The 26,607-nt window shown below is 42.2% G+C and overlaps 1 protein-coding gene across 3 annotated transcripts; it reads left to right on the forward strand.

Annotated features, from left to right (window-relative positions):
• AADAT (aminoadipate aminotransferase) lies at positions 1 to 26,607 on the forward strand. 3 transcript variants are annotated; one of them, XM_077144483.1, is made up of 13 exons: positions 1 to 222; positions 780 to 948; positions 2,514 to 2,646; positions 8,932 to 9,006; positions 12,171 to 12,380; positions 15,428 to 15,493; positions 16,865 to 16,947; positions 17,397 to 17,493; positions 18,668 to 18,729; positions 19,581 to 19,645; positions 22,083 to 22,189; positions 25,496 to 25,597; positions 26,517 to 26,607. In XM_077144483.1, exons 1-13 carry the CDS (start codon positions 156 to 158, stop codon positions 26,556 to 26,558), a joined length of 1,278 nt encoding a protein of 425 aa, XP_077000598.1. In that variant the 5' UTR covers positions 1 to 155; the 3' UTR covers positions 26,559 to 26,607. The 3 variants fall into 3 exon arrangements, with proteins under 3 accessions (XP_077000598.1, XP_077000599.1, XP_077000600.1); XM_077144485.1 differs by lacking the exon at positions 1 to 222 and adding an exon at positions 327 to 393; XM_077144484.1 differs by lacking the exons at positions 16,865 to 16,947; positions 17,397 to 17,493.

Below are 26,607 nucleotides of genomic sequence, written 5' to 3' on the forward strand. Positions count from 1 at the left end.
GGTCGCGGGAGGGACGCGGATCTCCCCTCCGGGTGCGGGCCGCGGAGGACCCGGAGCCGCCGGCCGCGCGCCCCGAAGGGCAGGCAGCGTGGGGCGTCCGGAGGCGGAAGGTGACGGCGCCGCGTGGCTTGCCCGGCGCTGGGCCCCGCGTCAGCATGAATTACTCCCGGTTCCTCACCGCCACGAGCGCGGCGCGGAGGCCGTCTGCGGTGCGCGTCCTCAGTGAGTGGGGGGCGCCCCCCCCCCCGGGGTCCCGGCCTCCTCGGGGTCCCCGGGAACGGCCCCACGGTCACGCGGGGTTGCATGTGTTGGTTTGGAAGCTGTCCGCGGCCAGCGTCCGGGTGCAGAAATGAAGCAAGCACCTTGTTTTGAAGAGCGCGGGCCGCAGCAGCGGTAGGGGGCCCGGCTGCCGGGCTGGGGGTCGCGTGCCCCCAGGAAGGGCCCTTTCTGGGTTGGGGAGACGGGAGGGCGTGGGGAGCTGAGGGGAGGCGGGTGGGGGTGACGCCTGGCGGGCGGGGTGGAGGGGGCGGGAAGCGGGGCAGGCCCTTCATCGTGCGGGTCAGTGCGGCCTCCGCTGGCTCCGGCCTTCCTGCTGGTCTTCTCCGTTCCCTCTGGGGCCACCAGCGAGGAACGCCCAGGAAAAAGCATTCTGGGACTTGAGCTTAGCTAGGGGTCCTGCGCAGCTTGGTCGGTCCCTTGACTGGAATGCACAGCGAAGCATCTCTGTCTGTGGCTGTCTGCAGTAAACTGGTTCTTTTTCTCTTCCTCGTTGGCCGCAGCTGAAATACTGAACCGCGGACCAAAATCTCTCATCTCCCTGGCTCCTGGCTCACCAAATCCGAACACTTTTCCTTTTAAGACGGCTAGTATCACCATAGAAGATGGGAAGACCATCCAGTTTGGAGAAGAGATGATGAAGAGAGCGCTTCAGTATTCTCAAAGTGCTGGGTAGTTATCAGTAGATACCGTAATTGTGTTCGGTCGTTTTCATGGATGATGCATAAGGCTCACTGATGGGATGACTTGTGTCTTGTTTTTTAATTGGATGTTCAATAGTTAGAACGTTTAAGGAAGAGATTTTAAAGAATAATCAAGAGTAACAGAGGTAGAAGATACTTCTTAACATTCCTCAGAAATTGCTTCTCAACTTAAATGGCCATTGTAAAGCTGGGAGAGCCGGAGACGCCTTCTGAAGTGAAATGCCATTTGCACTGAGTCTGAAAACATGAGTGAGAAAGGAGGACGGGTGTGAACCAGGAAGCCACAACAGCATTTTCAACTCCAGGGGAAGTTGTCTAATAATTACGTTCCCTCTCTAAACAGGCAACCATGCAAATACATTGCCATCATAAGTTCAAGTGTCATTAATTTCTTAAGGCAAGCTGGAACACATACTTTAAGACTTTCTTTAGCTGGTCTCCTTCCAATGCTAAAAGATAATTATGGAGAGCCCATAATTTATACTTTATTAAAGACTTTTTTGATCTGCAATCAAAGAAAATGTGAAAATAGAGTATATATTTGTATCATGCAAAGTCTTGTGTGCATTATACATATAATTCACATATATATTCACATACAGATATATGTATGTATAATGTACATAAGACTTTGCATGATATAAAGAACTGATTGCACCTGGACTTCTAGGTAATGGGTGTGTCTCTTCCTAAGGGGAGCAAAGCACCATTTATGCAGCGAAATGTTCTAGTGTAACAGAAAGAATACAGGCTTTGGAATAAAAAAGGTGGTGTTGCTTCCTATGGAACGGAGCTCTAAGGATATTAAAGAATGATGAGAAAGAAAGACAGATGGGATCAGGGAATCTGAAGAGCAGCGATAACAAACAACAGACAACGTTATTCTTAACCAGATCCTGTTTATATACTACAGGGTGACAAAAGGCATGCGTGCATTTCCTAAGGGAACAGAGTATTATCTTTCAGTGCTCTTCCTTCATGCTTAGATAACCATTTGGGGTAAACAAGCATGCTCTTCCTCCTAGACTGTCTTACATAAATCAGATAACATAAAGCAGATTGCAATCTCCACAGTTTTCTGCCGACACCACCCTAATGCCATCTGCTCCCAACTAGTTCCACAGGTCTTATTTTAATCCTATGTCCTACAAGGTGTAAAGTCAAATTCCAGCTTACTCAATCACTGGCTGTATGAATTTATGTGAATTTTTTTAATTTCTGTGATTCTTTTGCTTGCTTCACTCTTTAAATGGAGATATTAATGCTAGCAAAAAAAGTATTTGAGGGTTAAATTGAATGCCAACAGGGTCTGGAGTAAAGCTTCCAATTCCTGACTATTACTACTATGATTTTCACTACATGTTTGCATGTTCAGAGGTCTCTAGCAAATCATCTATTCTTATGAGAATATACACTTCAGAAAAAAATAAGTTACACTTATGCCAAATCTTTAAAATTAAATAAAATTCACTCTAAACCCTAAACAAGCAAACAAAAACGACTACAAATTTGAATTTGTGTTTTATGTTTTAGAATCCCAGAGCTGTTATCCTGGCTGACGCAGTTCCAGGTGAGATTGCATAACCCTCCCACCGTCCAGTACCCACCCAGCCGAGGGCAGATGGATGTGTGTGTCACGTGTGGCAGCCAAGAAGGCCTTTCTAAGGTAAGACGGAAAAGACACAGCTCCACAGAATCAAGTAGGTTCGTGAACACAGCCACCTCTCCCTGGAGAAGCATATTTTGTGGGTTATGCCTAGTCGTGCTTGTCTCCCCTAGATTGTGAACAGGAAATTTAAAAATAGAACATATATTAAGAGGTGCGTGTGTGTGTTTGTGTGTGTGTGTGTGTCTGTGTGTGTGTGTGTCTGTGTTCTGACACCCAAGTGGAAATATATTAGTCTATCAATATTCCCCTTCAGTTTACTTCATCGGAAGCAGAAGGACTTTCAACAAGTATCTGCCCTTAATTTCATTCACCAGCCTGATTATCCTTGAATATATGTATATCATGTGATCAATGACCCATAGCTAGGAGTCACTAAGAAATGATTCCCACCAGTGGGAGGATAAGTCTCCTACGAAATCTTGGTAAGACGCTGCTTAATTTCATCTGGCCCAGAGATTCAGGTCACATTTCATTTCTGCCTTTAGTAATGAAAATTCAGTGTGGTTTTCAGATACTTTAGTGGACGTATCCTAATATTTTTTTTTTTTAATTTTTTTTATTTTTACATGGGCAAGCACCAGGAACCGAACCTGGGTCCTCTGACATGGCAGGCAAGCATCTTTGCCTGCTGAGCCACCGTGGCCCGCCCCTAATATTTTTGAGATGAAAATTTCGTTCCTTTGTATTCCTGCCTGTTGTAGTGTGCACCTGTCACTACTTGGGTCTTCTCTCCTCTTAGCTGTGTGTGGCTCTGGGTCTGTGTCTCTGGCTTCTCTCTGACTTCGCTCTTTTTCTTAGTCAATTATTCCGTCTGCTCCCCTCCACTTCCATTCCCCTTGTCTCTCTTCCTTAAAAGGACATCCTGAAATGTATTTTACTTTCATATTTAATAAATGGGTCTTTATGTCACCTGTTCTTCATTTCAGAAGAAGAGCTGAAATGTTTTATTATTCTGCCTACACCTTACCCAGAGGTGGCCTGCAGGAGAAACTATGGGTGCAGCCTACATTTTTCTCAGGAAGCAGGTGTGAATATACTTCAGCCCTTGCACCTGTTTGAAAATCCAAAGGTCCTCATGCCTGAAAAAAATGGTTTGGGCCAGAAAATCTACAAAGTAGATACCATCTGTTGAAGACCTAGAAAAAAAAAATCCCCAAAGCCCGTCGATGCTACCTCATGCTCACCATTGAGCAGCACTGCCACCTCACGTGCTTCCCAGGGGAAACAAACTAATTGCAGAGTTAGTTTACATGAACGGCGAATGTCCTGCTCTTTGAAATAATTTTATCTTGTTAGTTTGAATGTTCGAGACTATCTGCCAACAGATTTTGTTTTGTCAGAGTTAATGTTTAACAGATAATAACAGCTGACATTTGCAAACACTTGCTATGTGGCAGGCATTTTGCCCGGCACAGTGAATTTCTTCATCAAATCCTCATGGCAAACCCTACGTGGTAGAGACTGTGTTTATCCCCATTTTCCTTACTTTCTTTACTTTCACTAAAGAAAGTAACTAAGGGGTTAACTGATTTGTCTCCTAGTAATTGGTAGAGTCGGGGCTTGAACCCAGTGTGCCTGGTTTCAGAGCTTGTGCTCCTAAGCACAGTTCCGTATAGCGTGCCTGGTAGTATATTTACAGCCTCCCTTCGTCGCTCTGAGTATAGCTATACCACTGCCTTGTACAGTGAATAATTATCTTTCTCCTCCCTGTGGCAGAGAAGCATCCACATAATCTAAAAGTATGACCACCACAATAAAATCCAAGTTGAAAAGCAGAAACTCTGTTAACAGCAGTCCAGCCTGCCAAGATCACTTGTGCCTGCCTTACTGGATTGATGGTATCAGAGGGAATGTTTTACAGAAACACTCATAGCCAGGCACCTGTTCAACTCATGCAGGGAACCCACAGGCGGGCCCTGCCCATAGAATCAAAGGCCAATGAAAATGTAATAAAGTTGCAACAAATCCGCAGGTTTGGGGGATGTAATTTTCTATTAGGAGAAAGAATCCTGGTATATCTCCCCATTTATTTAGGTCTTCTTTACTTTCTCTGAGCGGTGGTGTATGTGGTGTTGTTTTTGTCTTATTAGATTTTGCTTTGGTCTTTGCCTCAATTAGAAGTTTTTAGTAAGGTTCATAATTTATGGGGTTTAGATGGTTTCTTTGGTACCCAACTTGCTGTCTCTCTTCTCGGACCTGCGGAGGCTTCTTTTCTTATTTCTTCTCAGTCCCCTTCAAACCAAGTCACCCTGTGCTTACCTGGACACAAAGCACATGGGACTTACCAAATTTTGTGGGCTAGTAAAAGGTACAAGGAAAAGCTTTTCCCAGGTGATAGTGAGAGCAACTTTTAAAAGTTCTTTTGATAGTAAAACCAATTCTTACGTGATGCTGAATTCAGGAGCTTTCTGTTCCTGCTTCTGTCTGTCTGTTTGTTTGTTAAGTGACCACCCCATCCTCCATCCCACTAGCCCTCTGGTTTGCCAGCAGTATAGACAGACACAGGCATGGCACACAGGAAATGGGACCTCTTATGGAGTGTAAACTGCTCCCCAGAAAGCAGGAGATAAATGAGGAGGACCTGGCTGCAGTAATTATCCCTGCTGCCTTGATGTAGAGGTGTCAAGTAATTTCCAAACTCGTCCGCTTGTTCTTTGGAGTAGCATTTGCGGCTAAATTTGGCCAAGATGTTTTTCATAATCCTATTTAGGTGGCTCAGGTTTGACAGTGCTGTCCCCAATCCTGACGTTCAGCTTTCCAGAAATAATCATCCCAACCGTCGCTAGCTTGGAACCTTTAAAAGACTAGAGTTTGTCGAGTTAAGGCAGAAGTCCAGATAACCACGTGCGTCTTGAGGGGTAGCCGTGCGCTTCGGCGTCACACGTCTCTGCCTCATTGGGGAGCTAATCCAAAAGGAGAGGGACCAGGTTCAGAGTCTCTGTAACTGAAGGTCGAAGACACCCAGACCCTCCCCAGCCCCACGCATGGCACGTTTACTTGGCTTCTGCCAACTCTAACTCCTGAATCTTTGAGGGAGAGGAAATGTATAATGTGTAGGTCCCTTGCTTAAGGTGGTATTTAACGCACACTATCTCCACAGATTATCAATGCGGATTCTGAAAGTGGTTGCATTCTGTTACTCTGAGAAAAGTCTGGCCTTCATGGCTACAAGATAATTCAATTTTCAGGAGGGTTCCGTGTTAGGAGGAGATTTAAAATTAGTGTGGGGTTGGAAAAGCCACTAAAGGGCAAAATATCTGGACTCTCTGGCTTAGGGTAGGGGCTGTTGTCAGAACTGCATCCAGAGGTGGCGCGTTCTGCTGACCATATAAAAGTAAGCTGAAAATTTTAAGTAAAAAAAAAGAACCATATAATAACATAAAACAGGAAAATGGAATATTAAAAACAGACTCAATAAGAAAATGAGTTAAAGTTTAGAGATAATAAAAGGGAAATAGTTAAATAAAAGCAGTGGAAAAGGGTGGAAAATAAAACTTTAATATAATCTAATGCACAGCGGTCAAACTGAGGCAAACACAAATGTTTAACAGGTTTTCAATTTAGTTGTCTTCTCGGCTATTACAGGCTTATGGCTCAAATCTGAGAGCAGAGTTCTTGTCCACTTGCCCCTTTCTAGCATGTCTGTTGCTATCTTTATATCTGCTGACAATGACAGAAACCCTTTTCTGAGCTCCCGTTTGAACTGGTTCCTAAAACCTCACAGACGTGCCCTTCCCACAGTAAAGAGAGTAAACCTCTCCTCCTCAGTTTCCTCTGTTCATTTTCTCTTTTCTTTTTCTTGAATAATTAGTACTAGATAAAGATTCTTTACATTCTTCTTCACATAAAATGTGATAAAATGGGACTTATTAACCACAGAAACTTTCCTCTTCGTATCAATATGAAAGCTATGATCTGTATGATTTTAATGAATTTTTAATAAAATTATTATTGCAGACCATTGCAGTAATAAAATATTTTATAATTTTTCATCCTTTTTTTTGTATTTAATTTGGAAAAATAAAGGAATTGGGTTTTTGCTTGGCGAAAAACATTTGTGATTCCATGAATTACTATGAAAAAGTTCCTATCAATGAAATTCTTTTCTTAAGAAGGTGTACTATAAACACTTCTTCTAGAAAGATGCTCAGGATGTTTTCTTCCATTTCTATCACAATATCAGACACATCAAAGAAAGAAGACAGCATTGGAGGCCAAATGCATCAATAATTCGCTTATTAAAGACATTCTTATGTAATAAGAATTACATAAGAATTCCTGAACGGAATTTAGGTTTAATATTTCTTTCACTTTTTTCTCTAAAATTAATGTTATTTTAGGCTCTTGTGTTTCTGTCTATATCTGTCAAACAGTGCTGCCAGATGGTAAAATTCCTCCTTTTTAATTTAGGATATTTGCCATCCACATGTCCCCTAACTGACAGGGAAAATGTATGTAATTAGAGTTATTTTCTCCTGATTTTGCACACGCCATCCAAGTGAATTCATTAGTCCCAGGATGCCCCCTAGAGCCTGAATTAATTAGGAATTTTTCAAACGAGAATATTGTTCATCATAAGATGCCTAAAGGTAAATTGAGCATCCCAAGCCAAACTGGGGAACAAAAGTCAAATTGTCTGTGTCAGTTGATAATGGCACTCCTCTTGTTGTGAGATGTAGGCTGTTAAAGTGATAGGAAGGAAACGGTGGAACTGGGAATTGTGGGTGTCACAAGTAAGAGGGGATTTGGTAACTATATGACTCATTCATAATTGACCCCTTTGTCTTAGGCTGGAGAAAACTGTTGTCTGGTTCTAATGATGTCGTTAGCATCATACTGTCTGAAAATCTAGAATTTGTCAAACTCTTGTCTTCCTTGACCTCTAAGTATCCTTGGGCCCTGTGGACCTCCCCTTTCTCTTTGCACCGCTCTTCTCTGCTGACACCCCGGCAGGCCCCGCGCTCGCCCTCAGCCCTCGCCCTGCCCCGCGTGCAGTGCCGTCCATCGGGCTGGCCTTGGCTGGGGGCCTCGAGGCTCGGCCCTTGCCCCCTTCCCTTCTCAGTCTGTTCACTCTCTGGGTGCCTCCAGTCACGCCTGTGTGATCAGCCTGTCAGGGCACGACCACACGCCTTCCAAACACGAGTGTGCATCTGCCCACCTGGGGCCTCCGAGGCACCCCCGCGCCCTAACATGCGTCTCCCGCACAGGTTCCTGGCAGCGACGCCTCCAGCTGTCCAGCTCCGCAGCCGGAAACCTGGGGATCCGCTCTGGCACCCTATTCCTCAGTCCCCGAGGTCCATAGCCCGTTCTGCTGATTTTCACTTCCAAGTACTTCTCAAACCCACCCTCTTCGCTCCCGCTCCACCAGCTTTCCTCTTCCCTGTGACCAGGACTGTGGCAGTAGCTTCCATACACTCTGCCCACATTGTATTCTTACTCTTTCACTCGTTCATATTGCATTGAGTGATCTTTTCAAAATGCGTATCTAGTCATGGGGCTCCCTCTCAACTCCCTCGCCTAGAATTCTTTCCAGCCCCCTCGGCTGCAGTGCCTGCATGGAGCGGTCTCTGCCCGCCTCGGGCTGACCTCACCCCACTCTTTTCTGCTCTGCCTTGAGCCACAGAGTCTCTTGCTGCCATTCAGAAGGTACCTGTGGTCAGCCCTACACCACTCATCCCTTCTTCAAGGACGCCTTCCCTGAATGCCCGGGGTCAGTCAGGCTCTCCCGCGAAGACCTGTTACGCCTCCGCATCTGTGCGCAGCACTCGCCCCTGTGCTTCCGTCCACGTTTGTTTGGGTGATTGTTTGACAAGGGCCTTGTTTTCCCCGGAGACTCTACCAGGGTAGGGGAAGAGCCCTGTCCGTCTTGCTCTCTCACCTCACACAGGCCTGGCTTATAGAGCACATCTCAAAAATATTTATTCGGAGGAGGAATAAATGAATTTAAGAAGCCAAACCAGTGATGGCCTTTTCCCGTGACCGTACAGCAGCAGTTGGCAAACGATGGTCGGTGAGCCAGAGCCAGCCCGACTTAGTAAATAACTGGAGCACAGCCGCACCCATTTGTTTGCACAGTGCCCATGGTTGCTTTCCAGCTACAGCCGATGAGTTGAGCAATTTCAACCGAAACACATTGGCCCACAAACCCAGAATATATCTATATGGCCCTTTAAAGAAAAGTTTGCCAACTCCTGCCCTAGCATCCTAGTGAACTCAAACTAAAAAAGGGGGTTTAGTAAACGAAAGCAATACGATAGCGCTAACTTGTGCTTCTTTTGTCAGGTGTTCGAAATGCTCATTAATCCTGGAGACAACATTCTCCTAAGTGAACCTGCCTATTCAGGAACACTACAAGCTGTGAGTAAACATTTTTACAAAAGGTCTGTCTTATAATAATAAAAACAAGCCATTATACGTTTAGAAATATTGTTGACTTTTTAAAACTAAAATGGCATCTTTCAGCTGTAAACAGGAGAATCTTAAATGATGTATATAAAATACGTTAATGTACCTTTTGCTTTACAAAGAATGCATTTCTTTTTAGAAATCCACATTTAAGGTGTTAAAATTAAGTTGTGCAACAGTATTCCTGAAAACCCTAGGAAGTGCTCTAGACTCTATCTAGATCTCTATGAAAGTTTTTCTTGGTAAGTTTGTTTTTCCCTGAAGATTGATCAAATGAGAGGAAAGAGGTGTAAGTGAGAAATTAGGATGCAGCAAATGACTAGACTGCTGAATCATTATGTAGATATTTCTTTTTTTTTTTAAGATATTTCTTTTTAGTCTGTAGTGTTTTAGAATAGCCAGAAGGAAATACCTGAAGTTGTTGAACTGTAGTCCGGTAGCTCTGGTCTTTGATAACGACTGTAAAACTGTACAGCAAAAGTGAAAACTAAAAAGTCGCCGCCATGTTTGTGTGACTTTGCTTCTGGACGTTGTGTCCTGTGCTCTGTGTTCCTGACGGAGCTGCACTGCTAACCTATGTCGTAAGGCTCAAAATTGGGTGGAGTCCAGTAATAGTGGTCAGTAAGAGGATGGGGAAGGGGGATGGGATAATTGGGGTTTTCTTTTTTCTCCTTATTTCTTTTTCTGGAGTCATACCAATGTTCTAAAAAGGATCATGGTGATGAACGCACAACTGTGCGATAATACTGCAAACCACTGATTGTGTACTTTGGATGGATTGTATGGTATGAGAATATATCTCAGTAAAATTACATTTAAAAAATTAGATTGTGCAAAGTCATATAAAATTTTCTTTATATTTTACTTAAGATATGACTCATTTTGCAAAAATTTAGTTTTAATTATTCTTTTGTTACCATTTGCATAAACATAACCATATTACGTATCAATGTAACTTAGCAGTATAAGCTAATATAGTATAATTAGGACTTTCTACTCCAGTGTTAAATGGATGGGAGTGTAATATCCAGAATGAAGGAGCGGATCGCTCAGTGTGGTCCGAGTGTCAGAGAAATGCGGTTTGTTTCAGGGCAGCAGATTTTAGGACCAGAGTGTGGTGCAATCAGAGAAGAGCATCCGGGGTGAATAGGGAGTTGGGGACCACGCCCTGTGATGCGTGGCTAAGAAACTGCAGCTGTTCTCCCCCAAGAGAGAAGATTCAGCACAGATGTGAGGATTGTCCTCACATACGTAGAAGTTAGCCCCATGCATGGGGTGGAAGAACTAGATTTATCTGTGCATGACCTGAAGTTGCTAGAACTAGAACCAAAGGCGTGGGGGCGGGAGGGCTATAGGAAAAACACTTTCAACTCAGTGTAAGAACTTTTTACCAGCCAGCCTTGCCTGGCTGCCTCAGGAGGGCAAGCACTGCCCATCACCTGAAGTGCACACACATTCCCAGCTGTCCTCGAGCGAGGATGGGAACTGAACAAGATGCCTTATGCCCTTTCATTTCTAACTTCCTGGATTCTTTTTTTCCCCAATTTAATGTTATCTTTGTAAAGTCCAAATGTAAACAATCAGCTGTTTTTAATGAAAGGCATCTATTCTCAGGTCTCCTAAATAGGGATAAAATTGACGTTTTGAAAATTGCTTTTTTCTTTATGATTGGGTACTAATTATTATGTATTTTCATAACCTCCCAAGCTATAAGAGTATATAATATAAAACTGGTGCTTATGTATACCGATGCATGTACCCTCACGCTGATGTTTTCACGTGCACGGACAGACTCTGTGTCAGCCTATGAGGAAATATACTAATAAGCAGTGTGTGTTCATTTCATGGCACGAGATTGATTTTTTTCATAAACGTGTTTTACAAGTCTATATCCTTTTAAATTGGTCATAAAGACAGTCCAGATTATTCTCATTTAGTGTATAATTCCACAGTTGACTGCTTAAAAGGCTATTTGCTTTTCCTTAGAAATATTTTTTCAGAGGGCATAAATCAATTATTGTTATTTCTTGAATTCCAACTTTTTTCCTTTATGTTCATCGTGAGTGAGATTGCATACGACTTTTATAAAACCATGTTTATGTGCAAATCCAGTTCAACCCCTGCAGTGGGTAAAAATGTCGAAATGCTTCCTTACGGCTTGGCAAGCTGTTGCCTGGTTCCTCTGGGTGCCGGTCACCCCTCTGCTTCCCTGGTCACTCCTGAGACCCTCTGAAGTGCCCGTGATGCAGGGTTAACGCTGGCATGGCGGGTAGCCTCCGGGACCCCATTTCAGCCTGCCTCTATTCTGGCGGATCAGTGCCTGGGCTACAGCAGTCACATATTTTGAATATTACCTCTGCTTAGAGCTATTTTCTGTCGCAGCCCAGCAGATGCATACATTGTGTTACTCATGTACTCCATCAAAACATATGCATCAGCAGATACCTGCTTTATGAATGGTTCTAGCTTTAGAAATCATTTAGTCAGGAGAGGCTAGGGTGTACTGTATAACAAATGACCACTGTGTCTCAGTGGATCTGAGCTACAGAGGTTGATTTCTCAGGTCCCCGGTGGGTCAGCTGTACATCTGTCCCCTCTCATCTCCCTCCCGAGCCCCAGGTGTGGGAAGCAGCCTATTCTGGAGCACTGCCAGTCTGACAGCACTGGGAAAAGCCGCAGTCTTGGAAGGGACACACATCACTGTGGTCACAGTTGATTGGCCAGAGCAAGGGCCATTGTGTATCATCTAACATAAAAGATGGCAATGAGGGTGCACGGGTGGCTCAGTGGTAGGATGCTCACCTTCCATGCAGGAGACCCGGGTTCGATTCCCAGACCATGCACCCAAAAAAAAAAGGTGACAATGGTAGTGGGGAGAAATGGATCAGTTTCTTCATCTGGGAAGAGAGGATATTACTGAACAATAATGGAGTCTACCCAGGAGAGCAAGAGAATTAGAATATACAATCTCAACCCCATGGAGTTGTAGCCAAGGGTAGGTTTGTATCATTTAAGGGTATAATTGGTAATGTGCTCCGTTAGTATGAGAAAAATCAGTGACCCATTTTGTAATCGTGTCTGAATCTCAGGTTTTCTTTTTCATACGTGCTTAACAGCTGCATCCACTAAGCTGCAACATCATCAGTGTTTCCAGTGATGAAAATGGGATTATTCCAAAGTCCCTCCAAGAAAAACTCTCCCAGTGGAAACCAGAAGATTCACAGAACCCCATGAAAAAGACCCCCAAATTTCTTTATACTGTCCCAAATGGCAACAACCCCACTGGAGTTTCATTAACAAGTGACCGCAAACAGGAAATCTATAAGGTACTTTAAAAGAATGTGCCATGTAGCTGTGTTCCTATGTCGTTTGTTTGTTTGTTTGTTTGGGGTTTTTTGTTGTTTCTGTGTCTTTAAATTTTTAGAAGAGTGCTGTACAGGTTCCCTTTCTTATTAACCTCTGGCTTTCAAGAAAGATCATTTTTAATAAAAAGAAATCATCTATGCCAAAGGCCCTAATAAATTTAGACCCAGTAGATTACAAGAACCTTTGTTATCTATTTGTGAGATTTTTCCTTTCCCTTAATTGATGTTTTTACATAAAAGAAACTAAGTCTTGGCCTAATGTTAAATGTTATGAGGTTATTTCATATTTGGCCCTGAGTTTGATTTTCATGATTTTATATTTAAGTTTTCAACTTATCCCTTCTCCTTTCTTCTCCTTGTCATTTTAGGTTACAAATAAATTACTTAAAAATAATAGGAATGCTTATTTTGAAAAATATTTTGAAAAATCTGTTTTAGCATCTGAATATACTTTCTCACTGTAAATATCTTTTTAAGTATCAAATGCATATTGAGCTATACAAAAATCTTAAAAATAAGAGAATTGCGCCCTTTGGAAAGTCTCTTTTATGTACCTGACTGCTCCCTGGTCTTTCTCTACATATAGCTTTTTAAATGAATGCTCTTACTTTCTTAGCTGCTAAAACAAACCCATCTAATGTGTTGGCTTAACAACAGGAATTTACCAGCTCAGGGTTTCGGCTTACGGCTGGCTTTCCCCTGGTTGGTATCTTCTGGCTGGCTGGCAGTCTCGGGCTTCCTTGGCTTTTCCGTTGTGTGGCAATGCCCCTGGCAGCACCTTCTCCTTCTCAAGGTTCCAATGACTTCCAACTTCTGGCTGCTCCCCATGGTTCTTCTCTGTGTCCAATTTCCTTTGCTTAGAAGGACTTCACCCATATCAGATTGAGGCCCACCTCATTCAGTTTGGGCTTGCCGTAGTGGACGTAACCTCATCACAAAACCCTGTTTACAGAGGGTTCACACCCACAGGCGGTTGGAGATTAAGACGATGCTTTCCCAGTACATACCTCCAAGCCACCACAAGTACCAAACACATGTGAAGCCATTTGTGCTTATGTGCAATAGAATCATAAGAAACATCTCAAATAGTTCCTTTTGCTCTTATAGTATACTTGTTCAAAAAGTTGTCTTATTTGTATTTTTCACACTCTTCAGAGCTCTCTCTTGAGTTTTCTGTTTACACACAACCCATCCGGTTCCGTGACTGTCAATCCCATTGTACAGTGTTGACTGCCGTGTTGTCTAGTCCTGCCTTTCCCCTAAACTACAGACTTCTCTAACTTCCTACTTGGTATTCCCACTTAGTGGTTTGACTGGCATTTCAAACGTACCTTTGCCAAAACAGGACTCTTGTCTTAACTCAGCCCCACCCCTAACCTCACATTCACATCCCATCCTGTTCTCTATCTCTGTAAACACTGCTGGCATGTACAGTTACCCTTTCTTCCTCTTTGCTTTCTTATCATCTGTGTTAGTTTGTTAAGCTACCAGAATGCAATATGCCAGAAATGTAACAGCTTTTAAAAAGGGAATTTAATAAGTTATAAATTTACAATTCTAAGGCCATGAAAATATCCAAATTAAGGCACCAACAAGAGGTTACCTTCACTCAAGAAAAGCTAATGCCACCCAGAACACCTTTGTCAGCTGGAAGACACGACGCTGGCATCTTCTGGTCTTAGTTCCGAGCTTCATTGCTTCCAGCTTCTGATGCCAGTGGTTTCCTCCCTAATCATCTGTGGGACCTCACTTAGCTCCACCAGGACACAACTCTGGGTTCTGGCTTGCTTAACATCTCATGGGAAGGCACACGGAGATGTCTGCTAAGCCCTGCATCTCCAGATATCTGGGTCTCGTGTTGGCTCTGTAACAGCTTCTCCCCAAGCATCTACATCTGTTCTGAGCTTTCTCCAAAATGCTTCCTCTTTTAAAGGACTCCGGTAAGTAATCAAGACCCACCAGGAATGGGTGGAGTCATATCTCCATCTAACCAAACGTCCACATGCACAATTGGGCGTGCCGCATCTTGTGGAGGTAATGTCATCAAAAGGCCACACCTGCAGCTGGGAGTGTCACACCTCTGTGGAGATGATCAGTGAAAAGGGTTTCCACCCTGCAGTGTTGAATCAGAATTGAAGGACATGGTTTTTCTGGGGTACAGAACACTTTTAAACTGGCACACCATCCTGTAACCTTTTCCACCAAGTTTGTCTAAATCCATCTATTTCTCTCCACTGCCATTATAAGCCAACGCTTTCTGTTGACTACGACAACAGTCCCTTCACTGGACCTGCTGCATCCCACTGCTGATCTCTGACCCCATTCCTCACAACAGCCAGTCCTGTCATTTCTCCACTGGGATGTAAATATAGAACTAGTCGCATTCTTCCCTGGTTACAGCCCTCCAGCAGTCCCTTTGCATTAGAGTAAAATTCACGTTCCTTTTTCTGCCTTGCGAAGCTAGGTGATCCGGCGATCTCTTCCGTGACCTCATCTCACACCCTCCTTCACCGTTACCCACTTGGTCAGGCTACACTGGCCATCTTCCTACCGCTTAAACGTGCCAAGGTTTTCTCACCCATGGTGAGCTCACTCTCCCCTCAGTCTAGAACCCTCCCCCCCCGACACTGGTACACCTGGTTCCCTCCTGCCGTCTGCAGTCCAGTGTTCCCTGACCAGGTGGGGCTTCACCATGCTTCAGCCTGAAATAACTGCCCTGTTGTCTCCCTCGCACATCCGTCCATTTTAATACTCTGCCTGGCACTTATGACCCCCTGTTATGTGTTTCCTCTGTGCATATCTGCTGGCCAGGTATGGGCTGTCCCCCCTCTAGCACGTAAACTGTGTGAGAGGCCCTTGCTCCTTTCCTACCTTGTTCATCTTTTTATCTTCATTGTGTAGAACAGCAGGCACTCAACAAAAACTTGTTGAATGAATGAATAGACTCAAAGGATTAGATTCCAAGCAATTTTAAGTTTAGATAACTCTTATTACTTTTACCTTTTTAGCTGGCAAGACAATACGATTTCCTCATAATAGAAGATGATCCTTACTACTTCCTCCAGTTCAACAAGGTAAGTAGTGATGTGAAATTATTCCGCCAATAGAAAGGGAAGTTGTCACAAGTTACTGCACCACATCTGAGCTTATCTTGGGACAGCCGAATCAGAACTAACCCACTTTTACCCTGAACTATTAATTTGCTACCACTTCAGTTTTTGCCTTTCAGTGTTATTGTGGAATCAATGCTGTTTGTTTCTGTTATTACTGCTCTTCGCAGAAATCACTTGCCTTCGAAGGGGTAGCTGTCCCTCGGTGCCAGGCGTTGGGTCAGATGGGGTGAGCCGGGGCTGACAGTCACCTTTAACCCCCAGTCCTGCGTCAGGGCCCCTTGAACTCATGCCAGGGAGGCTGAACGGGTTTCTCCTGGTGTCCGTGCTGGCCTTAGCCAGCTGGAATGATGTCTTGGGAGGGATTTGGAAACTGTGCTAAAGTTGAGAGAGAAACATGCTCGATTAGCGACGTCCTTCGTGGACACAGGAGCGTGCCCCGCGCTGCCTGTCCTTGCCACCACGGCCTGACCTCACCTGCAGAACACGGGGTGTCAGAGTCCCCCTCTATCTGTGGGTGCGCCTCTTATGGCTGCTGTCTCTCGGTTCACACCAAGAGTGGTGCTGACTCCCAGACTCCCAACTCCTGAAAACCCAGCGTGATGCATCATCACCTTTATTTGCTCTCGATATGGCAGAGGACATGTGCTTGGATTCCATTCCTCACTTTCAACTTCCTGAAAAGAAACAAGAATTTTTGATTTCTCTGTCTGGTTTGCCTGCATATCACCTCTGCCTGCCCGCTGCCCTCCCCCTCACAGCCTGGCCGTGGCACCCTGTCTTGTCTGCACCTACTTCCGGAGTAGAGATTGAAGTCAGTATTCCATGTTGACCAAATTCTCACCCTCTTTTCTCATCTTCATTTATATCCTCTTATCTTTCCAGTTGGTTCCAAGAGTAGCATTCTCTCTCTAAACTATCCTGAATACAGCTCGCCCTCTTCGTTTTGACCTGGTCCAAACTGGCGCTTCTTGAGTCCTTCCTCTAACTCTGTGAATCCTGGATCCCAACCATGGGGCCAGCAGGGACTGTTTGAGTTTCCCTAAATTCATTCATAATAATGGCATCTTAGGCAGAGAAGAGCGCTGATGGGGGTTTTGAAGAAGTTAAGAAGACAGGCGGATACTAATAAAAGAGCACCATAATAATGTTTTATTAAGAGACCATATAGTTCGACCTTTTTAAAGGTTTGAGATAAAGGCAATAAAGAGGTGATTGTGCTGGTAGCATCCAAATTCGGCCCCTGTCCACTCTCTACACACAGTGATGGTACAGCGATGGACGGAGATCTCAGACCCACAGCGTCTTTGTCATTCTTGTTTTTTTCACTTTAAGTCCTGGGCACCATCCTTTCTTTCCATGGATGTTGACGGTCGTGTCATCAGAGCTGACTCTTTTTCTAAAGTCCTCTCCTCTGGGTAAGGCCTCCTGTCTCTGTCTAAAAGAGATAGAGACTGTCCCTCAGTATGTTTTAGTCCAAATAACTTTTTCATTTATGATGCTTGTATTCCACTTAAACACCAGTGTAATTATTAATATTAACACAGTCCTTTTTTCCCTCTGTTTGTTTCCAGCAAAGATACTAGATCATTAATCTGAAACTGTAGTAGGATTAGTCAGGATTTGGGTTCCTTGTATAAAAAAGAACATATTTGGAAATATCTGGCCAGAGTTGCATTGTATTTTAAACGTGCACATACATTTAAATTTTTATTTTACATAAGAAGATAGTTTTATTGGAATGTTTTAATCATCTAGATTCATTCATCCCCAGGTCACAACTCATTCCCTAATGAAATGTGTAAAAGAATATGTATTAATTGTTCATCTGTGATTCGTATTGTGCTATTTCTCTTTTTTTGTGTAGGTTGAGAATAGGCTTCCTAACAGGCCCCAAACCCTTAATAGAGAGAGTTATTTTACATGCACAAGTTTCAACAATGCACCCCAGCACTTTTACCCAGGTGAGGACAATTTACCAAATAGATTTTTTTTTAATTAGATCAGAACAGAAAATCAATGTCGGCAAATAAGGTTGCGTTATGGTGGCAAGAAGGGGAAAAATCACTGATATTGAATCACCAGGTCCAATATAGACTTAATTGCAGGACCGGGCACCACAGATATTTCCTCCAGGAAGCAAATGAGGATTGGATTAGCCTGGTTTCCTTTGGAGGCTTAGCCCAGACTCCGTGAGGGTCAGGGCAGCATTCGTCTCTGTTCCTGGCATCTGTCTGGGGAACGGGTTATGTTAACCTTGTGGAGCTGGACACACTAAAACGGAACTTGGTGAATTAATGAACTTTGGCTTCACCGTCTTGGAATCTTTCGTGAGACCAAGGATTCCAAACCTGTCTGGTGTCTCCTGTCTGCCTCCGTGACTCATGGGTTAACCGACCCTAAAGTACTGATTGGAATGTATCCTAACTAAGGTGAAATTAATTTTTGAGCATATATAAAGTTCCTTACAAGTTTGGGGATCCATCGTAATGCAATCTTGAGAATCAGATCTGAAGGATAGACTTGCTGCTGAGGAACTCAGAATGAATGGAAATAAAGTGCAGATGTGTCTATATATAAAACTTTACCCATGTTTTACCACGTTGGGGACTTTTTCATATTTTTTGCAACTGTTATCAATAAAACATCACTATGCACTTAGAGCATTTAGCACTGCCAAATGTAAAATGTCTTTGGAGATGAAAATTCTCCACAGACGTCTTACACTTAGAGAGGCGGTGTAGTCGGTGATGTACAGCCTGGCTCTGGGGCTGGACAAGCTCACTTCCGGTCCAGCCTCTGAGACCAGCTGTGCAGGCCTGGGAATGTTCCTCTAACCCTTCGCCTGGGTTTCCTCGTTGGTGATGCAGAAATAACAGCCTCATAAGGTTATCATGAAGGTTAATAATTGTTAGTATATGAATATATGTATATCCACATATTAATATTTCAGAAGAGGGCCTGGAACCTAACAAGCACGATGCAAGTCTTTGTCATTTTTATTATTGTTGTTGCCAGTTATTAACATACATTATTAATCTGTGGCAGATGGCATGTAATCATGACTGATTTGCTTTTACATTTGGCAAAAAAACATATTTTAAGGGGTGACAGTTGTTGCTGTTTTATCTTTTCTAGCTTCTGATATCACAGCTTCTCTGCCAGTGGGGAGAAGAGGGTTTCCTGGCTCACGCAGAGAGGTACTGATCGTCTGTTAACGTGTTGGTGAGAGGCATGGGGGCCCCGTGCGCCCGAGGGCAGGTTCATCACTCGTCCTTCCTGCATCTCTTAAGGTGGTCAGTAGGAACAGCCTGTTAGAAGCAAAAAGTCTTGAGTTTTATTAGCTCTTGACCTAGAAAGTCTTACCAAGAGCATCCGAAGTAGGAGTGGAGAACCTTTGCTTTGAGAGCAGTCCTACCTGCTAAGAACATAATCTGACATTCTCACCAGGTTAGGATTCATTTGTTTAACTGATTTAGAGGGCGTGCTATTCATATATGTGAGTGTTTATTGAATAATCAATTAATCGTATAGGGACACATGACACAAGAATTGGCTTAAGTACAAGTGATTAACAATATAATATGCCTAAATAATCAATATATTAGTTCAAGTTATGAATTACTTGAGTTATGTAAATGTGGCACGGCCTAAACCATTTAAAAGTAAGGAAAAATGGAGTATCCTATTCCCAGATCAGTGGATTCCTTATTTCCATAGTGTTTTCTTTGATCTAAATCTTCTGCCCTGCAAATGACCGTCACTATTTTGGAGAACTAGACATATATACCCATCCTGCTACTTCTGTTGGAATTAATTTTAGGTTCTATATGTTACTTAAACATGAACTTTGCTTTATTAGTTTTCATTTTAGAGGTAGTCCACCATAAAAATGTTAACCACTAGACACGTCAATAAATATGTCCTATCCTCTTATCAAGCATTCAACATTTTGCTCAAGATAGGAAACAAATTCTTGTAAACTTATAAAGCCCCGTTTTTAGTTTCTGCAGTCATTGTACTAAACATTTCCATTGTCATCTCCTCCTAGGGTTGCTGACTTCTATAGGAGGCAGAGGGACGCAGCCTTGGCTGCTGCAGAAAGGTGGCTGAGTGGTGAGTGGACCGTCCACCTGCAGCAGCCCGGCTCTGTGGTGGGCACAGCACCAGTACAAGAGGGCGTAATATTAATAATCCCACTGGGAAAGAAACCAGAGTCGAAGGGTGTTCTTGCCAAGAAAAGTATCCCATAAATGATCTCAGAAGGAACATCTGCCACCGTGGCACAGTTCTTCCTAGCTTTGCCATACCTGCTTGCAGCAGAGAATTTGTGGATTTAAAAAAATCAGTAATCAAGGAGGGTGCGAAGGTAGTTCAGTGGTAGATTTCCCACCTGCCATGCAGGAAACCCAGGTTTGATTCCCGGCCCATGTACTTCCCAAAAACAAGCAAGCAAGCAAACAGACAAAAAATCAGCAAATGGTGCTGCAATAACAGGATGCTCACATAGAAGAAGAATGAAATGTGACATACAGCATACAAAACAAAAAACCAAGTCTAACACTCGTTCCGAGGGTCCTAGCGCCTCTGGTCCCCCACCCCCACCTCACAGCGCAGGGTCTCGGGCCCCTTTTCCCCTGCCCACCGGGCCTCCACGGGAGCAGCGCACAGCCGGGACCCCCTGGGGCTGGCACCGGGACCCGCAGGACAGATGGGGCAGAAAGCTCGGGAGGGGCGGCTAGTTAATAGTCCGTGCCCATGTGAAAGGAGGAGAACAGAAGGGACAGCAGCACTGCGGCGTCCTTGTTCTGTGGGTCCCACTGAAGAGCCAGGTGACTGTCCTATCCGCTGGGAAGGGCCACTGGGTGACTCAGCCTAGAATGCATACTTTGCAGAGGTGCAGAGAAGACAAAAGGAACAAGCATTTCCACTGTTACATTTGAATTATGGATCCTTCAGTTCTTACACACCACAGTAAGACTCCACATTTCCAAATATGAGTCAGGACAATTCTGATTTAATGTATTCAACCTATGGAGATAACACTGATTTTTCTGAGCAGTTTCAGCACCCCTGAGCTTTCGCTATATGCCAAGGTTATCCATACATTATGGCAAAGAGTCTGGGGTCAAGCGAGAAACAGCTGTACCCCAGTAATCAGGCTGGGCTCACAGCACTGAAAGTAACAAACTTTGGGACTCTAGTGGAAACTTTTGACTCCCCAGAAGCTGAGGCATTCCAGACCAGACTGACCACGGGGCTCCAGGAAGATTCCAGAACAGGCTTCTGAGCACCAACCCCCTCCCCAAATGTCTCTTGGCTCCCTGATAAGCACGTAGCTCCAGATGCTATTATAAGCATAGAATATGTTTGAAAAGCTGAATAGCGTCTACACCAAAAGAGTTTAGAGTTATTTCAAACTGTTGCTTCAAATAGAAGAGCGTTTTCAAACAAAAAAAGTACTCCTTTTCTCATTAGACCGTATAAAGATAAAATGGTACAATCTAAGCAGATCTCTCAGTATAAATTGTTTACCTTCTAATTAACCATATTAATCATTTGTCTAATATCTATTGCTGATTTTATTTTCAAATGGCTTAGATTTAATTTTCTATCATGGAAAAAAAAGTCAAATGAATTTACGTGTTAAAAATGCCTTTGGAGTGGGTCACAGTGGCTCAGCAGGCAGAGTTCTCGCCTGCCATGCTGGAGACACAGATTCAGTTCCCAGTGCCTGCCCATGCAAAAAATAAAAAAACGCACCTTTGGTATGAAATACCAGAAACCAAAATAATGACTCCTTATTTCTATCATATTTCATTCCTTAGAGAGTCTTGGTAAAAACAGAATTATCTTTTGATGAGTACTATTTTTACTTTTTTTAAACTCCACTTTGAATAGTGGAGTTTAAAAACAGGTTTTAATCAATAGCAAATTTTCTTTTTTAAAGAAGACAGTAATTAAAATCAAAATAATTATCCTTCCTTCCTTCTTGATTTCTCTATCCTAATACTCAATAAAGCCTACAAATGCATGTGGAGTTCTTGAATTTAAGTACTTCTTTTCATATTTAATTATATTCTGATCAAAATTCTAATCTGATAGACTTCTGAAGGATTATATAAATGACAGGATTTATTGAAACTGGAAGAAGCTAAGAAGAGGTGAAAAAATCCTCTTCTAAAATGGAAATAGCTGTATTTGTCTTAAGTGTGTTTCTAACTAAGGCAAGGAGAGAAAGTGCCAGACGTTGCGCATATGCGCCCATCAGAACCCCTTCATTTGCTCTATGAAATAAACCCAGAACACCAGCTTTCAGGGCTCATATAAAAGAACTATATATTTTTAAATGCTATTATTGAAGAAACTTTTTCAGAACTACTACTTTACAATTACTGCACTTATGTCATTAGGCAGTGCGCTTGATATCATCAAAATTGGCTCTGGGGCGGGCTGCGGTGGCTCAGCAGGCAGAGTTCTCACCTGCCATGCCGAGACCCGGGTGTGATTCCTGGTGCCTGCCCATGCAAAAATTTATTCTGTTTTGTTTTAGGTTTGGCAGAATGGTATGTTCCTACCGCTGCAATGTTTTTATGGATTAAAGTTAAAGGCATTTCTGATACGAAAAAACTGATTGAAGAAAAAGCCATTAAGAAACAGGTAAAATAGAGGGAAAAACTACAAAAAAAAAGTTACACTCTTTCTTTAAAGTAATTCTTTACTTGAATAAAATGTTGAGAGATGTTTTTAATTGGCCACAACCCTAATTTTTAATATCAGATATACTGCCTCATTATCAAAATCGTAATAGGTCTTTGCATTGCACAATTATCCAGCTGGTCTAAATGAATGGAAATACAGTCATCTTATCATCCCAGCCCCTGATTTACGTAGGAGAGAACACAGCGTCTGCAGTGGTGCTCCCTGGTACTGGGTATGCCCCCTCTGGGTAAGTTATGTACCCAGCCAGAGTCCTCATCTGTGCAATGAAGAATCCCCCTCTCACAGGTTGCTGTGACGATTGAGATAAGATGCTCAAAGCACTTAGACTGACACCTGACACATAGTAAATCCTCAATAAGGATTAGCCATTACTATTTAAAATAGAGGGGATTTTTCCAGATCACGAAAGTAAGCAAATTCGTGGTAGCAAATTTGAAAAATGTATAAAAGTATAAAGAAAAACTTTCAAATAGTCTATTAATTTTATCCCCCGGATTTTGTGACCATTTGTAGTACATATCCTTGAAGAGTTTTTCTTATTTTTTGCTGTGTAATTATTTTACATTTAATGATTATATTTACCTAATTATTATATGTAATAATATAACAACTATATTATATTATTTAATATTTTAGTTTAATTAATATCTTAGTTTGTTAATGCTGCCAGAAAACAATATATATATATATATATATATATCAGAGATGGGACAGCTTTTAAGAGGGGAATTTATTAAGTTTACAGTTCTAGGACCATAAGAAGGTCCAAACTAAGGCATCCAGGGAAAGATACCTTGGCTTAAGAAAGGCCAGTGGTCTGGAACCCTCTGTCAGCTGGGACGGCCCATGGCGACGTCTGCCAGCTTTCTCTCCAAGCTTCTCATTTCAAAAGGCTTCCCTGGGGGGCGTTTTCTTTCTGCCTCCCCAAAGGTCTCTGCCTGTGTCGGTGCTGAAGCTGTTTCCAAAATGGGTCCCTCTTAAAGGGCTCCGGTAAGTAACCCCGCCTTGAAAGGGTAGAGACACATCTCCATGGAAACTATCTAATCAAATGATCTTGCCCACAATTGGGTGGGTCACATCTCCATGGAAACAATCAAAATGGCCCTACCCAGCAATATTGAATGAGGATTAAAGAACATGACTTTTCTGAGGTACACGACAGTTTCAAACCAGCACATGTAGTTATATAGAAAAGTTTGCATCCTGCTTTTTTCACTAAAAATTTACTTGAGAATTTCTGCTAAGTTTTTCTTCTTTTGTACTTATAAATCTACTTAGATTTCTTTCTGGAGCATTCATTAAGTTTAAAATCTAATAATTTTTCTGTGTTACTATCCAGTTTATCAAATAAATTATCCTGTCTCCATTGATTCCATTATCATTTTGTCATTTAATACACCAGGACCTGTTCCCAGGATCGCTTTTGTCTTTAGCAGTAAGTAGAAAAGGTCAGGTTAGGTTGACAGTGGCATAGAGCCATGCTACTGTGGAAGAGGCAAAGTAGTGAGGAGGTAAGCCTGAGGAAGAGGGCCTGGGCTCGAGAACTCCCTTCACTACCTTGGAAAAGTCACTTAGCCTCTCAAACCAACTTATTTGAGGGTATGTTTATTAATTGTTCTAATTCTAGTAACAGCACATAGCAGATACCTCATAAATATTTAACTGAATTATTTCAAAGAATTGCATCTTAATATAATAAATCAACTTGATCTTTTTGGTGGGCTTTTTTATTGTATCAGTGACATCAGCAAAAGCAAATGGTAAGTGCCTATGTATAATATGTATCTCTGAACTGGGTGCTAAAGATACAGGCTTCATATGTTTTTTGACACTTTTACAGTCTTCTTCATGAATTCCATATATTCTGTTGCTTATATGTTTATACTTCCTAAATAATTTCCAACTTTATAATAACTACCTTAGCCCAGATTTTGGTCACCTTGCAAAGGGGTTATTTCCACTTCATGCTTCTCTCACAGGTCCTTTCTTCTAATATGTCCAAAAATTTTTCCACTATATTGGGGGAAATGATGGTTTTTGTTTATTTTGTTCGTCCAGGCAAGGAAACAATTCTTATGCCTTGAAATCTTCCCTAGAGTGTCCCAAACCATTTCACACCCAGCTCATCCTTTTTATTGAGCAGGCTGAGCCCAGATTTATACCATATTTCAACAAGCAGTTGAAAAATCACGATTGCACTAGTTAACACTAATAGCTGTAAAAGATCAAACCCAAACTCTCAGAGGGTATAACACAATAGAAGTTTATATCTGACGCTAAGTGATTGTTGGTAGCTCTGCTCCAAGCAGTGATTCAGCAACCCCAGCTCCTTCCCTCTTGTCCTCCAGTTGTCAATAAATGGATTCCAAGGTCTCTGCAAAATGCAAAGAGCACAGCAGATCACAATGGCAAAAGTTTTATAGGCCTAGCAGGTAGCATATGTGACTTCCACTCACATCCACTGGCCACTGTGGTTATGTGGGCAACCCAACTGAAAGGAGCTGGTGAACAGAGTGTGTTTGAATGCCCGGGAAGCAAAGGAAACGGGATTGGCAGTCAGTGACCGTCTCTGACACAGGGTCACCGAGAGTAACAGTTGTTCCGTCATTCTGTCTTGACTCACACAACCCTACAACAACTTATACTTTTTTATCCTTCACTTTATGTATTTGTTTGATTTATTACCTTCTTTTGGTTCTTTGAATGTACCAGTTTTCTTCCCATATCAGGGTCTTTATTTACCTTCTCTATATCTTCTCTGTAAAATACTCTCCCCACTATTTTACCTGGTTAACACCTACTTATCCTTCAGGTTCCACCTTAAAAGTCACTTCTAAATTTGATAACTTAAAAGTGGTATCTAATTGCTTTTAATGTATATTACTTTTCTAGTGAGGTTAAATATTTATTCATGTTTATTACGATTTATATTTGTTTTATAAGCTAAAGTTTACCTATCAGAGCTAGAATATCAGTGTTTCTCTTATATTTTCTGTGCATTGTTTATATATGATGAAGAGCTACCATTTGCTATATTTATTGTCAATATTTTTCCAGTTTCCGTGCTTTTAGTTTTGTATATCGTATGGCAGGCCGAATTTTTACGTAAATTTGTTTTCCTCTTGTGATTTCTTCAACTGCTTTTAAACTTAAGAAAGCCCTTCCCTGCCCCAGGATTAGGTTTACCTTTATTTTCTTTTCATTTTTCCTTAGTGGTAAATCACTTACCTTCCACTTTCTCAGGTATTAATGGTTCCTGGAAACGTCTTCTACGTGGATAGCTCAGCGCCCAGCGCTTACTTTCGCGCGTCCTTCTCTTTGGCGTCTCCGGAGCAGATGAGCGTGGTGAGTGCGTGATCTCCTCCCAGTAGCATCACTTATCAGTTCCGGGGTTTGGTGCATATATTCATTTTGTGAGTTCCCACATTATTTCATGTCTCGTTGGATCTTTAAAAACGAGATATTAGTTGAAAGGTCATAAACTAACCTTAAAAGACACATTTTACTTTGTTGCTAATTTCTGTGGATAAATGACAAGACCAAGTTGGAGTTAAATTTTGTTGTCTTCATGTATAATTTCTCAGAACTTACTGAACAGAGTTGGGAAATTACCAACATGTTATGAAGAGAACCTTGTCCTCTGTGGAAATGACATGAACCAAAAGTACAAATTCATGAGAGTTCTCAGTCTTTTTCTCAGAAGAAAAAAATATCAGGCTGGTTCAAATAGGATCACATTCTCAAGTTAATTGTAGAATCTGGCTTATACCAAAATAACAAAAAAGACACAAAATCCTAAGGACTGTGTCTGGGACTCCAAACAGAAGAGTTGTAAATTGAAGGGTGCCGTTGACAAGAGTTTAGACTTCTCCGTGGAGTGTTCTTTATTTACTTGCTTTCTCATGTCATTAAATATACATTTTATAATCTCTCTCATCTTTTATATATTAAGATTTGGAAAATTGAAACGACATAAAGCGTGTGTACAGGTACAGACTATCTGAAAAATAAAATATGTTTTGGAGAAAAATAGAAAATAATGATCTTTTGGACTAAGAACAAAATGGAAATCTGATAGGCTCATTTCTCCAAATATTGGTGAACATTGGTGCACCCTACCCAGATAAAGCTGATACTAGACTTGACTTTTCATTGCTTTAGCTCAACCTAAAAAGGATGCCCTTTATTTGAATTTCTAAAGTTAGAAAGACATTTTTCTTAATAGCACCCTATTTCATCTCTTCTCATCTTTTTTCTGTTTTAGGCTTTCCAGAGACTGGCCCAGCTTATAAAAGAATCTTTATGAGTAAATCAAACTAATGTTTTAGCAGAAATAAACAGTGCTATTAAACTTA

The sequence above is a fragment of the Tamandua tetradactyla genome, chromosome 26 (assembly GCF_023851605.1).
Source record: "Tamandua tetradactyla isolate mTamTet1 chromosome 26, mTamTet1.pri, whole genome shotgun sequence".
Taxonomy (NCBI): Eukaryota; Metazoa; Chordata; class Mammalia; order Pilosa; family Myrmecophagidae; genus Tamandua; species Tamandua tetradactyla.